A 15,630-nucleotide genomic window follows, 5' to 3' on the forward strand; every position below is an offset into this window, starting at 1 on the left:
CCCACGATGTGGAAGCCCAGTTTGAACACCAATGAGCTATGAAGAGAGGTGGACCCTGCGCACTTTCAATGAGCAGCACACCAAGATGGTGGGAGCCCACAAGAATCTGTGCTCAGGAAAGGACTCACTTCCAACTGAATCCTGGCAACCCTCTTTTTTCCTTTAACCCTGTTTCATACCTACATCTGGAAAAGGAGGGAGAGGCCCAAACCATACAAGTGCTTTTGAGGACGGCATGTCTAGGAGACAGGGCAGGCTGCCCCTGTCTCGCTGCTGCTGGCCTGTCCCTGGAGAAGGCTGCAGCAGCAGCACCACTCTGTCATGGGCTGCTCCTCTTTACAAACCAGCTCCGTCCTGGCCTGTGGATTTAGTTCATTACCAATTTTAGGTTATCAGGAACTTCACTCTTAATAAAATGACACTTTTTAAAAATGTTTTATTACAAAGCTTCTTTTAAAAAATGCTCAGCACATTAACTCAAACTGGAATGACAAACGTTAGATGACAGTTTTGGGCAAAGGCTGTGCCTTGCTATTTAAAAAAAAAATGGGTACATTGATGCTCATTTTAACAACTGGCATAAAATCCCACTAATTGGCTAATAAAAACAGATACAAATACAGAACATTTAAAGTAATAACAATTCAAGTGCTGGGCTTTTTACAAGGGGGTGAGAAGGAAAGAAATGAAAATTCACTGCAAACCAGTCGCTGAATGCATCTGTTAAGGTTTACTGTTTAAAAAAAGAAAAGAAAACAGTAGAAAAAATAAACTGAAACAGGGCTGCCAATGGCTACCAACAGAGTAGGTTTGGCTATTACATTTATTTAGCTCTATCGAACACCTTACAAGGACGGAGAAGCCACTATTTGTTACAGGCAATTCACAGAGAAGCCACCTATTGGACAAGCTATCTCAGAAAAAGGCTTCTTTTTATTTCATTATTTCAAACTTTTCCAGACCTTTGAATTTTATTTAAAAGCTCATAGCTAGCAAAATATACAAGAAAATTAAAACTAAAAAGTGTAAATTAAAAAAATTCAAGTTTAAAAAAAGCAAACAAACAAACAAAATAAAAACTGATCATTTTGCACTGTTAAATAAAAGCTGTAGGAGAAGAGAAGAGAAAGAAAAATGAAGACAGAAACAAAGAGGGAACTCTTCCACGAGCTCCTCCACTGGGGTGCTGATGGACGTGCTGGTTGCTGGCTCCAGTTGCGCATGGCAGGCAAATGCAGCCAAGTCACTGTCCTTGCCGAAAGGTTACCGGTTTGGATGCAGGATGCTCTGGGAAGTGCACACAGAGATGAGGGGAGAAGAGCTGCTCAGCTACCCCACAGCCTGCTAGCATTCTCATGTGCTTTTACATTTCCTTTTAAAAAATCTTTATGCCTTATTTTGGAACTTGGCTCTCGCAGTAGACAAAAGGGGGGTTGGCAGTGATTGTCTTTATGGATCAGCGTCTCTAGCAGTGACCTCAGGGTAAAGTTGGTGTCAGTGTTCCTTAGGGGTCGACTGGGCAGGCTGTGGAGACACTCTGGGTTTTCAACAAGCTTCCATCTCCAGAAGAGGTCCTGGGGTCGCTGCCTTGGCTTTGTACGTTGGAAATGAGCTTCGTTTTCCACCTCAAGAAGGAACAAATGAAATGCTATTAATATGAATTTGCTGTAGGTCTTTAGATTATAACTTCTATTCCATTCTGTACATGTTTTATAACCTCTGCAATTAATCCATTTCGTTGATTTGAGGACGGATGGCTAAAACAAATTGTTCTATGCAGCCAAGAATCCTGAGTATACTACAGAGTTAATACAGTGACATTTTTACTTCGGTTCCATGTATATGTATGCACAGAGTTATGATGTGAAATGTAGCTAATACTCTGGGTCATGGTAAAAAGAAAAAAAAAAGTCTGAAAAACACCAGTAGGAAAGAGCCAAACAGAAACAGGGAAGGCGGGCCACAGCCAGATCAGGGAAAGATGTGTCATTCTGCAGTGTCTGGTGCTTCTAGTCCACTGTGGGAAGCCATTGTATGATTCTGCATAGGACAGACATATTCACACTACCCAGCGCACTGCCAACTCCCATGATGCTATGTGCTCTGTCCACTCATGTTCACAGTCCAGGAGATATAAATCTCTCCCTTTTTGCTTAAGACTTTACAATTTTCAAGATTTTTTTTTCCTTTCCTAACAGCTAGGATCTCTAATATTAGCCTTGGAAAGGATACTCATCAAGTATGTTAAAGTAATGTTGCCAGATATTGGTCATGATAATGATTTTCAAAAAAGAACTCCCACATCCCCAAAGCTTTAATAATCTGAGATTTTTTTTAAAAAAGTGATTAAAAATAAAATGTAACATTGTAATAAGATGAGACAAAGACAAAAGGAAAGTAAAAGCACGGCAAAGCTCCGTTCCTCCACTCCAGAGAGCACCTGCTTCCGCGGCTGCTTTCCTTTGGTGGCAGCGATGCTGGAAGCACCTTCTCAACCTGGGTCCCTCGACAGCCTCAGATGAATCCCAACTCTTTGTGCCTCTAATTGTGCCATCCTTGTTACAAGCAGAAGTTTCCTTTTAGAAACTCATTCTAAATAATAGTGGATTCTTGTACGCTTCCATTTGAATGGAAAAAGAAAAGATAAATAAAAGGAAGCTCTGCATAGTTTAATGATGAATACAAAACTCTGGATGGCAAGTTACGATCCATGAAGTACTTTGCACAGAAGGATGGTGACCTAAGGGATGGGAAGTGCGAGGACACCCGCCCCTCAGGCTGTTGAAAGGAGGTTTGGCTCCTATATTTAAGGTGCTTACAAAGTGCACAGCACAGAGGGAGCCCTGCGAGCAGGTTAGCCAGTATTTGTATTCCAATTACGCCCAATGCTGCCCCTAAAAATGATCGGAACTGCAAAGAAGCTATTTGTGTATCTGGGTAGCTACTGAAAATGCAAAAACCAACCAACCAACAAAAGCAAAATAGGAGGAAATCAGCCACAGAATGATTTCAACTGAGGTCTTTCAATGACCGTTTCAATTCCTATTCTCTTGGGAAAATTAACCATTCATTCCCTGCTTAACAGGAAAACACTACAGCATGTTGATACTTTAACTTAACAGAGGTATGGATCCCTTACGTAGGAGGATCAAAGCACTATGATGGACCATGCCTTTCCATAGAGAAAGAAACAGGGCTTTAGCGGAGCCTGGGGTGGGAGAGAGGGCACCCCACAGATTCCTATTTACATTATAATTCTGCATCACAGATTTTCAAAGGCTTGGTCCAGGCTGTTCTTCCTGGGAAGGTTTTCCTGTCAGTCTGACATGAAAACATTTAGTTTCCTGATGAGGCCTGGCCTTGAAGTCCTAGACTAGTGCCCGAGACAAGCATTGTAAACTGGCCACTGGCAGCCAGGAACGCCTGAGGGGACAACCTGTCCTTCTGTTGGGCCATCCTACCACTGCCTGGCACAGTGAACCCTGAAGTACCAAGGGTTGCACAGACAACTCCATGGCCCTGTTGTGGCCCCATTCTCAAGCAGGGCTGACATCTCCAGTCAGCACCCTGTACTTCCGGCTCAACCAGAGTCTTCCTGTCCCTTCACTGCCTTACCTAAGGGTGCCTTCTCCTCCTGTCTTCTTAAGCTGAGTACAAGTGGTAAGATAGTGATTAACACAAACATGGGTGCCCAGAGATGGCCATTTACCTAAAGGATATGTCACTTGCCTAGAAAGAATCTGTATCTCCTAATAAAGTCATTTCTTTCCATAGTCTCACATTTTCCCACCTGTTATTTTCTTATTCCATGGGGTCACCTTGCACATTCTCCTGGAAAATTGGCATCAGAGATCCTCTGTACAGTTGCTTACCAAAAAGCAACTAATCCCTTCCAGGGATGCTTTCCTAATAATATAACTAGTGCTTTAAAAAAAAAAAAAAAAAAGAGGCAAAAAAATTCCTTCACTATCAAATGAGGCAGTTTGTCCCTGGTGGCTCTTTTAAAATTCAGGGATGTCAGGGGAGACCAAGTCTTACCTCCAAATGGGAGAAATGGGGGCCTGGTGTTGCTTTGCAGATACAAAACAGGTCCAGTCCAGATTCTTTTCAAGAAACCACAGGCATGAGGCTCCAGAGGCTGGAGCTTTCCCACATCTAAGGCTTCACTGGGGGGCTGCGGCTGAAGCTGGGCCAGGCCAGGCGAGCCCCAGCACAGCCCAACCCACCAGTGAAGTCTGCGCAATCAAAGCCAGCAATTACTGCTCCCCGGCTGCGGCTGCGGCTGGGCTTCAAAGGGAGTGCAGCAAGGCCCATCTTACATATGTTCGGACTTGGGCTCCCTCCACCAGGAGTCACCACACATTTGTACTGTGGATGCAAAGGCAGCACAAGACCCCACTCCACCCCGTATAACCGAACCCCACCCCCCACCCCCACCGATGCTCTCCTGGACCAAATTCCAATCTTGACAAAATATCCCACCAACCAAATGGAGCCAGGAACCCAAATGGGTGGAGTCCCTTACTAAGAGCCCAAGTAATAAAGGTGAATCTAAAGATTTCAAGAGTGGGCCTGTTTCTGGGAGATCAACAGCACTGACCCTGGGCCAGCAGGGCTTTACAGACCCTGACTCAGGAGTAAAGAAAGGGAAAGGGGGAAATTCCTTCTCTCTACGCCCAAACAAATGTAAAATCTAACCAAAAGCAGAGCACTTGGCCAGCTCATGTCCTGGGGGTTCCTCAGCCTTCCCCAGGCTGTCCTCTGGCAGGGAGGGCCAAGGAGACAAGCCTATGGGTGAGCTCTGGGGTGGCGAAGTGAAAGGTCAGGAGCAGGCCAGGGCCAGCCTTGTCAGGGTACCACTAGGGCTCAAGCTGTCCAGGCCAAGGCAGGGGCAGCGAAGCTGGTTTCCAGAAACAAAATGCATCCCTGCCCCATCATGTAATATCACTTCTTTGTTCAGAATTGGTGAGGATACCAAAAAAGTGAGTTGGAATAAGAGACCCTTCCTTCATCCTCCTCTTCCTCGTACGCCACTTTCAAATGCCACTAACAAGAGGTAGGGGCCTTAAACGATGTGCAGTTTGAAGGGAGAATAATAGAGACTGGTTCTACGAGAGGGGAACAGATCGACGGATTTTACTTGCAAAAACTGCATTCCAGCAGCACACCACACACCTCATGCCAATTGTCTCCATTTTTACTACTTGGGAAAAACTAATTTTAACTCTCCTGTTACACAATGTCATATGTGTACGAAGGAAGACAGGTACGGGCTTCTAGAGCAGAAATCAAGCATGACAAAGCTAGTCTAATCCTGTTGTTTTAGCAGAAACTGAGGTATATGGTCAAAAAATGACTCGCCAAAGGTGACTCCGAGAGAGTCTCAGTGCCAGGCTGTTCCCCAGTCCTCCTGGGACCACAAAAGTGGTGATCAACACTCATTGACTTGAAGGTGGACTTGCCTGTAAGAAGCTGGTGAGGGGGAATGAACAAAAGCATTGTCCGCTGAGCACAGATTTGTCAGGCACTGGAACGTGCACTTCAGAATTTCACATAATCGTCGTTACAGTTTGTATCTTCCCACCCACTTACAGATAAGGACACTGAGGCTGTGTGAGGTTCAATGACTTGCCAAAAGTCACCCAGCTACTGGGCAGCAGAATGAGCTTCTGCACGCTCAACATGAGCTCTCTCCACCATACCTTGGAGCTAAATATCATTGACTTTCTTCTCTCCTTCCTACCTTCCATCATTCTGTCTGCCCTCCCTAGGCAACTGCTTCTGCATCCTTATGGAGGCAGTCTACATCTGTAACAGTGCAGCCACCCCCAAAATACCATGCTCTGCTTGAAGGACAATAAAGAGAATCAAACAAGTAGGTTAACTTTCAAAGTTAAGTCTCAAAGATTGGAAATATAACCTACAAAAGCCAGCTTCAGCTCCTTGACAGTAAACATTACCCCACATTTGAGAAAAAGGAAAATGAAAATGTGTAGTTAGGAAGGTTAACGCTAAGTTTTGTTTCTGCAGCTGAAGGACTCCTTAGTCCCAGCATTCAAGACTAGTTAGTTAGTCCCCTAACCACAAAGCTCTAAGGCAAAAAGATTCCCAGACGCTGGAGGTGGGAGGAAACGGGTCACTGGCCACTCCTGGATTCAGGTTCTACCAACGCAAGGCTGACCTGTGTGGCTTCCTCCCCTGTGGCTATTCAGAGTGAATTATCAGCTCAACCAGACTTCAGCAATGTCAAGATGACTTTGAGACAGGCCTGTGACCATTAATGAATTACTTCAGGGGAATTTTTTTGTAGTTATTGGTTTCTTTCCTGGTCAACCTAGCCCTCTGTGTCTGTGTCCTCTGTGAGGACATGTGTCCTGTTTGCAGGCCGGACCTCCTGGTGCAGGTCATGACCGCTAAATCTTCCTACCACTGGAAACACTGGAAAAACGTTCTTGAGCAAGTTTTGAAGGAGAGAGCCTCAAAAGCCCTTTGTAGTTCTGTCAGCTGAAGTGTTTCCGAAAGACGATAACTAGCTAGAGGTAGCCCTCCCTCATCTACTCACCTCCAGACTCTCCATCCAATCCACATTTCTCTCAACAGACATTCTCTCACACTAAAGATGTGAAGTTCACCTTCAACAAATGAGGTGACAGGATCAGGGCATACTTTTGTCTTTCTTTTTTTTCAAACCAAGCCCTTCCACGGTTATGCCCACGTTTGTGTGTGCCCCTGTGCATCTGGTTAAATGCAGGGACGTGATAACTTGTGTGGGTTAGCGTGGGCTCTGAGCACAGACAGTCCTGGGTTGGGTTTGGATCTTGGGTCCATTGGTTATCACCTGTAAATCTTAGGCATGCACTTTGAACGTGCCAAACATGTTTCCTCATCTGTAAAGTGAAGATAACAAGCTGCTCAACCTCATCAGGTGTGCTGTAGGATGTGGGAGACATATGTATAGTGCCGGACGAGTGCCAGGCAGGCGCCCTGAAGCAGCACCGGGAGTGCAGTAACAGCAGAGGATGGAGAACCGGGGCTCAGAGCTGCTGGTAATTCACCCTGCGGACCCAGCAGCGTGACCCTGGACAAGTGATGTTTTCTCATGTTCAGATAGGACTGAGATCTGTCCCTGCCCCAACCCCACCTCCAACAAGCCTGCTACAGAACGAGAGGAGGCAACACGCACAGAGGCATCTACTAAAGCCCCCAGGGTGTGACAGGTGGTCCATACAGGTTGGACCTGTATTTCTGCTGTTCCAACTTCATGCAACACATTTGGGGCAGCAAGCAAGATTCATACTATTACAGAACTTCTGGTAGAAAATGAAGACCGACAGAGTATTCTGCCAAATAATTAAAAGATTTCTTATGAAACAGAATGTTTCTAAAAGTGCGATGCTAACTGCGATAGAGTAATCTCACAGAAGAAAAAAAAGCTAGATTCACAAAAACGATATCTAAGCATTTAGAAAAGTTTAGACTAGATGTAAACTTTAAGCCAAAAAGTGAACAGCAGTGTTCAACTGAAATGCTTTCAATTTTTCTCTCATTCTGTCAAAAAGAATAAAGTTACTTTGCTAAAGGTCATAGACAGCTATGAGCAGCAGGATTCCCCACTCATCTGGCTCTTAGTAACACAACAGCTTCATTTATGAAGAACACTGCCAAGGAAAAACATGGTCAAATGACCTCAAGGTATTATAATAATGTCATGAATATGCACAAAAGTAGCACATCTTAGCCTTTCTTAAAGAGCACCACCCTCTATACCCCAACTCAGACCCCATTTACTTTTAATTTATATATGATTCAATGAAGCTTCATTTTTGGTTCCTTAATCCATACAGATCAGAAGAAACATATTTCTGTGGGCAGCGGGTTTAGTCCCAAATGGAAAAGGAAGCCACAAAGGAATTATTAAAAAGCACTTTCTTAAAAATGCACATTATTTGGGGTCATTTAGAATAGTATTATATATACCACTATATACTCCTTGCAGCATATGTGATATGCACTGTAAAATAATGGCATGAGGTATTCGTATTCAAATCAATTTCAATGTACTCTTCTGAAGAAGACAGAGTTGTATCCAAAAGTATTTTTTAAAATTACATGTTTTGACACTTAAAGATGTAAACCATATAGGTTCTCTGAAAAACTCCATTATCCACAAGGGCCCATTTCCACACAGTTCCTCATAACTCAGTAAGAAAAAAGTTCCATTAAAATCTGTTCAAGGCCAGGCATGGTGGCTCATGCCTGTAATCGCAGCACTTTGGGTGGCCGAGATGGGTGGATCATGAGGTCAGGAGATCGAGACCATCCTGGCTAATGCAGTGAAACCCTGTCTCTACTGTAAATACAAAAAATTATCTAAGCATGGTGGCATGTGCCTGTAGTCCCAGCTACTCGGGAAGCTGAGGCAGGAGAATCCACTGAACCCAGGAGGCAGAGGTTGCAGTGAGCTGAGATTGTGCCACTGCACTCCAGCCTGGGTGACAGAGCAAGACTCTGTCTCAAAAAAAAAAAAAAAATTCTGTTCAAAACAGTTTTTTTAATTCTATAAATTATTCTAGTGCATTGATCTGAATTCCATTTTATCAGTTTTCATGAACAATACTAAACATGAAGTATCTCAAGAGGGTTTTATTGAACCTCATATATCTCTCTTCCTCTGCTGTCATTTTTTTTTTAATGGCATCTGATCGAAAATGCTACCTGAAGTCTGTTTCTCTATTTCTGCTTCCCAAGGCAATTTAAACACAATTCTAGCTCTTCTGATCATTAAGGAGAAAAGAGAATTGATGGAAGGGATACTGCCCATTCTTAAAAGCTTTCACTGAACATATGAACCTAACCCAATTTCTTCACTAACACCCAGCTGCCTGGATAAAACCACCCCAACCAACAGCCTACTAGTCAGCTACAGTGCACATCTGTCGGCTGCCCATCTCTCCTCTCCATTATCCCAACTCCAATGCTGTTAGAGCAGTGATCTCCTGACGGCCATTTTGTACAATGTGACATTCTCTGGCCACAGCTGATTATGAATTGGCACAGAAGTTTGACCCAAGCTGAGCTAACCAGAGTCCCTTCTACAGAATTTTGAAAGAATCATTGTCTCTTTGGGAGATGATACTGTAACAGCACATAGTCTGAATGCTCTGAACATATGGCTCCAAGAACTGAGTGAGTCAATCTGCGAAGAGAAGAAAGTGATTTTCAGGGAGGGGCAGATGGGAAAGGCAGGAAAAGTGTCTGGACAGCTTTCCAGTTTCTACCCTTCTTTTTGGCCCAACTGCACTACTGTCCTTGGTTTCCACAAGATGCTCTAATATCGTTAAAACAAATTTCCCCTTTCTCCTTAGGTGAGCATGGTTTGTTTCTGGCACTTGCAATCAAAAGGCTCCCATGAATGCACCTAGGGATCCTGGAGCAACGGCCAGGATGTGAAAACCCACAGTCCATGTGTCATTCCATCTAAGCACACTCTCGTTATGCCGCCACTGCTATTTAAGACAATGAGACCAAGCCTTAGCTTACCTGTAGTCAAGTGTCATCACCTTGTGGATTCTGTGTACCTTTCCTACTAGTCTGTGACAGGTATCACAGGGATTTGTGAACACAAGCATAAAAGGACGAAGGAAGACACGTGAAGGCTGTCACCTCAGACTGGACCATTCCCTGGAAAGATGCATTTGGGAGCCTCTCCGGGCCGCCACAACCTCCACCTCCTAGGCAGCGATCTGGCAATCCATACAAGATAAACAGCACACCAGCAGTTGCTTCCACAGGACCTCGCCACTGTGGTAAAGTGGTGGCACAATGTCCCCCCAAATGGGGCTAAGCCACTATTCAAAAAACCACTGCAGGCCAACCGTGGGACAGTGCTGAGCAGGGTGCAGACGTTTTCCCAGGAGATGCCGACCTGTGCCCTAGGGGAGCTGTGCAGCCACATGTTGCCTGGGCTGCCGTGGGACGCTTGGTTCTCCCCAGTTTGACAACCCCCTTCCTCTCCTTAGAGGTAGATTTCCTCCTCAAGAGTTCTGAATCCCCAGGGCTCTTCTGCTTGTTTGGTAACAATTCTAGCTGGGGTGCTTTCTAAGTATGTTACAAAAGATAAAGAATGGAATACAGGATGCATTTTTTCTCTTTCTAGTTGCTGAAGCCTTAATTTTTACTTTGAGATGTGGACAAGATTGAAGAGTTCTTCAGGTGCCTCCAACTTCCTTTTAATTTTTAAGAACCTGGCTTTGTTTTCTAACTAAACATACCAACCTAGAAGCTTACTGATACTTCATGTTGGTGACTATATTGTGGAACAGAATTTGGAACAAAGATTAGGCAAAAGTGTCAAACTTATGAGACCGTTTCAAAAATCATAGAAAATAAATATTTTTCTCAATGAGACCACTGAAAATATTAACACTCCCTGGCTGCTCTAAGAGGACAGGGCTAAATGTTGGACACCAGACACAGCTCCTTGCAGACCCTCAGGGTTGCAGTCCTCTCACTGGTCCAGATGCTGCTTCTATTCCCACTCGGCAACTTGTCAGCTCTGGAGGACAGCTTCACAGGACCCAGGAGACCCAAGTTCTCAAACCTTCACCACCTCATCAGGCTGTCAAACATCGCCATCACACAAAAAGCCAGAAACAGTCTTTCTAAAAATGTAAATCCAAGCACTGAACATTAACTACTATATTGAGCTTAGCACCTCTCCTGCTCATCTCCTGACCCTAGGGAAATAAAGGCTGACATTTTTATTTAGCAAAGTGTGTTTAACCAGAGATTTTTTAAAATCTTTTTTTCCTTTTTTTTTTTTTTTTTTGAGACAGAGTCTCACATTGTCGCCTGGGCTGGAGAGCAGTGGCACAATCTTGACTCAATGCAACCTCCACCTCCTGGGTTCAAGCGATTCTCCTGCCTCAGCCTCCTGAGCAGCTGGGATTACAAGCGTCTGCCACTAAGCTCAGCTCATTTTTTGTATTTTAAGTAGAGACAGGTTTCACTATGTTGGCCAGGCTGGTCTTGAACTCCTGACCTCATGATTCGTCCATCTCAGCCTCCCAAAGTGCTAGGATTACGCGCGTAAGCCACTGCATCGGGCCTTTTAAAAAAATCTTTTAAAAGTAGTCTGTTCCTACTTTTAAAATAACTCTTTTATGTCATATAGCTAAAGGAAATAAATTGAAATATAACTTTTCAACCTATATAATTTACAGATGGTAGGCTTTTTGTATTTGTTTTGATAAAGTAAATATTAATAAACCAATTTTGAAAATTATTTTTTAATTGGTAAACTCAGTCATAATTTTCTCTAGCATTTCAAAAATTCTAATTCTTTACTTCTTTAATCTCATATAAATCTTAAGTCAGGAAGAAAGCAAAGTTATTTGATACTAATCTCTAACTTCTGACAAATATTTAAGGTGGTATTCCAAATCAACACATACTCAAACACTGGAAACTCACATCAGCTGTACCACTGTGCTATCAAACCCCCAAATTCCACCACCAACCTGACAGCTCGTGTGCCATCTACTACAGGGAGCCTTCCTTGATTTCACTCCAATTTACATATTTCTTATTCTCTTTATTATTATGTAAGGCACAGCATGCCACTTCTTCACAGCATAAAACATACTATTTTATAACTACCCACTTATGTCTGTATCTTCTTAAACTTGAAGCTCCCCCAGGAAGGGACAGGGTCTCATTTGCAAGCACCCCCACCGCCTAACAGGATTTATAGCAGTTCTCACTAAATGTCTGTGTGGTGAGGAAACAAGTGATTAGCGTTCATGGCACCGGCCTTTCAGCTGGACCCCAGACAGTGTGTGCAGTCTCATCCCCTGAGGCCCTGGGCTCCCAGCATTCCCACAAATGACAAGTTAGTCCAAAAAGCCAAAAGGACTAATTTGGTCTGTCCGAAAGATCCTGCAGCTTGGGGACCACCATCTCCAACCTGGAGGAATGACGTTTAGGGATCTCACTTCCAATTTTCCTAAAAGTTTCTCCGCAAGGTTGAGACCACGTTAATGGTAATTTATTTGTTTTAATCTGACGTCACCAGAGTGAAAATTTTTATAATGTTCAAAAGTAGAAACACTCAGGGAGACAGAAACACAACCAGGAACAAAGCACTGTTCAGGAGTCAATCTCTACACTGGGCTGCATGCAGCCACTGCGCTGGCACTGCCCATCGAACGCTTCGATGAAACCCATGGTATCTTTTAAGAAGTGAAAACACACGTTTTTTGTTTTTTCGTTTTTCTTTGAGAGATGGGATCTTACTTCATCACCTAGGTTGGAGTGCAGTGCTGCAATCATAGCTCACTGGAGCCTTGAACTCAGGTCCAAGCTATTCTCAGTCTCAGCCCCCTGAGTAGCTGGGACAACAGGTATGTGTCGCCACAGCCAGCTAATGGTTTTTACTTTTTGTACAGACATAGTTTCGACGTGCTGCCCACGCTGGTCTCAAACTCCTAGCCTCAAGTGATCCTCCCACCTCTGCCTTCCAAAGAGCTGAGATTACTGGCATGAGCCACTGCATCTGGCCTAGCTTTACCTTTACTCGGCAACTTCCCTTCAGAATTGAAAACCAGCTGTCTGAGATTCCACATCACACTCTTTGACTGACTTGTTTTTGAGACAGAGTCCCATTCCGTTGTTCAGGCTGTAGTGCGATGGTGCGATCTTGGTTCACCGCAGCCTTGACAACCCAGGCTCAACAGATCCAACCACCTCAACCCTCCCCAGTAGCTAGAACTATATGCACATGCCACTATACCCAGCTAATTTTTGTAGAGAAGGGATCTTGCCATGTTGCTCAGGTTGGTCTCAAATTCCTGGGCTCAAGCAATTCACTTACCTCAGCCTCCCAAAGTACTGGGATTACAGGCATGAGCCACCATGCCAACCCTGTAGGATTGGTTCTAGTCAAGTATTTTATCTGTCTCTGGCTTATTTCGAAGGTGAGGCCAGCACTAGTATGACTGTAGTATGGCAAACAAGGAACCGTATTATTATATTAGCAGAAAACCAAAACTTGTAACTAGAGGCAATGCATCTAGTATCCCAGGATGTGAGGCAGCCATCCTGGGGAGGAAGGAGGGGAACAGGGGATGATCTGTACAGGAACTGAAGAACAACCTCGTCACGTATAAGCCATTTTCAAGGTCATGCAGAGGATTTATAGTAATACAGAGCCACTCAGACATAGAATGATGACTACAAATTAGAAAATTAAAAAGAGATCTGAGTCCCTCTAATAACGCTGGGAGGCAGTGCAGACCACACAAAAGCAAAGCAGACCAGAAAGCTGGACTTGAGGGAGAGACCGACAAGGATCTCAGAGGCCGCTGGGCACAATCCTTCACTTACACCAATAAACTAGAGGCTTTAGGTGACCTGTCCCAGGCTACGCAATTTACACCAGCGCTAACCTGAGAGACTGGGTGGCCTCATTCCTGGGCTCTGCTCTTTCCATAACATGATGCTGTGTTCCCTTTGTCTTTCATTTCTTTGCCAGGGCTCTGTTACAGAACAGAAGACCCCTCCATTTTTATGTGGTAATAGTAGTTATTTCTGACTGCCACCTCTTCAAACCAACTTAAAAGCAGACCCCCAAGTTACCCCCTAATTTATTTTTATTATCTTATTTATATTTTCCTGTTTGTTTTTTCAATCAACTACCCTCACAGCAATATAACAAACACTGTGACAACAGGGACCTTCTTTGCTCCATCCAACACTCTATTTCCAGGTCATACAAGTCTCCACAGGGCCTATCTTACGTGCTCAATAAATGCTGAATCATGACCAAACAAGTCAGCTACAACACAAAGAGAATAGTTTCCAAATTCCTACAAAGGAAGGGGTGGGGTGCAACAGGAATATTATCGTGTCTAATTTATGGAAATCTTTATGAAGGTGAATCTGAGCTCCTCTCTACTGTACAGTTCTTAGCCAGTAGCTGCCAGTTCTGGTCTCCAAACTCGGATGGTGTGCAGGGCAGTGACTTCAAAGGCTGCATGACTGCTCCGGGAATGAGAGGGAGGGCAACACCAGAGACTCTAATTACAGGAAGCTCAACCAACTGGAGCCTCACCAGCGGCGGGATGGCCTGAGAATGTTTTTGAGGTGCAGGGCAGAGAGAAAGGGTTATTTCTGTTTTTCTTGTGCAGGACAGAGGTAACATCTTAACCTTAAAAATATATAAATAAGTGACAAGAAAGCACAATGACACCTGTGACTTTCTGGAGAAAGATGCTTGGGATACACTTTAGGACAAAAATAGCTACCTTTTACATCTAAAATACCATAGGATGCTAATCATGAAGAACACCAAATTGAGTACCAGGCTCTGAAATACAAAGTACATTTTTGCATGATTTTTAATAAAAATAATTAGCTTCACAGATTTTTGGTGCAAACAGAAGTGAAGTAAATTGGGTGCCAGTCCTTAGCACACTGCCCTTTTGAGGGCTTTCTGTTTAGAGGCAGAACATGAAAACCTTCTGGCCATTCCTAAGTGTTCAGTAATTAAAACAATTTTTTTTTTTTTTTCAAAAAAAAAACTTTGTGATTTTTACTAGATTTACTTCTATTATGAAGCCATGAGCTTCTGAGGTGGGGGTCATCAGCCATGCTTACATCCTATCTGTGCTTCATAACCAAGCCAGGTGGCTGGCTCAGAAGAGGTTCTCGACTAATAGCCACTAAGTTAAAATGATTATATTAGTTTTTGATCTTATATGAAGGGATGATCTTCTGTTCACTTGGAGGAAAGCTTGCCACTCAGAATTAGTTTAGAAGAGTTTTGATATCATAAAACTACAGTGATGGGATTTGGAAAAACCTGGGGAATCTGAATAAAGATGAAGAAAGCTTCACAGAGGAGAGGGCAATTGACTTAGGTCTCAGTAGGAAGAAGGGACCTGCCTGGGCTCCAACTGTGTGCCGGCCGCGGGCAGATCCTGCACGTCAACCACCGCAGGGGGTCGGTATCAATATTCCCTTTTTCCAGGTAAGAAAAATGAAGATTAAAAAGCTGAAGTAGATTGCTCAGGCAATCAACTGATTTAAAATTCAGATCTATTTGGTACCAAAATCTCTGCTGGCACCTTTGGGCAAGTTGTTTGAAAACTCAGCACCAAAATTCAGTTCTAAAAGTTTCGGTGAAGGCCACCTAGTTTAGTCAAGGACCAAATGAACTGCAAGAGAACACTCTTATCCCAAGAAACACTGCACAGGTCTACCCATTCCTCTGTAGAGGAATTGGGTTTTGAAGCTCAGGGACAGCATGTGCGGTGCCCTCCGGCCATGTGGGGAACTGCTGATAATTTTGTTTGGACTGAGCACAGGACTCAGAATGGCTAGGCTGAAAGTGAGGAGAGGCAGACAGCAGGAGTGACTGGGGGCAAAACCACAGGGGCAAGGCGGGGCAGACCCACACACTAAATGCTGGGTGCTTTATCTTTCAGCCGATGGGAAGTACCGACTGTTACCATGTCGGGAAGTGACACACAATCTGAGTTGCAGGAAATCCTTCTGGGAGCAAGGTAAAGGATGAAATGGTAGACAGAAAAGTCTGGAGGCAGAAAAATGATTAACGTGCATTACAGTACT

At 43.9% G+C, this 15,630-nt stretch overlaps 1 protein-coding gene across 6 annotated transcripts in view; it reads right to left on the reverse strand.

Annotated features, from left to right (window-relative positions):
- Positions 1-419: 419 nt before the first annotated feature.
- LEF1 (lymphoid enhancer binding factor 1) overlaps positions 420-15,630 on the reverse strand; it is a 124,955-nt gene continuing 109,744 nt past the window's right edge. For all 6 annotated transcript variants that reach the window (XM_039468019.2, XM_039468020.2, XM_039468017.2 and 3 more), the window contains one exon: positions 420-1,625. In XM_039468019.2, coding sequence (XP_039323953.2) covers positions 1,546-1,625 — 80 coding nt within the window. In that variant the 3' untranslated portion in view covers positions 420-1,545. The remainder of the gene's footprint in view (positions 1,626-15,630) is intronic.

This window comes from Saimiri boliviensis, chromosome 3 (genome assembly GCF_048565385.1).
Source record: "Saimiri boliviensis isolate mSaiBol1 chromosome 3, mSaiBol1.pri, whole genome shotgun sequence".
NCBI classification, from domain to species: Eukaryota; Metazoa; Chordata; class Mammalia; order Primates; family Cebidae; genus Saimiri; species Saimiri boliviensis.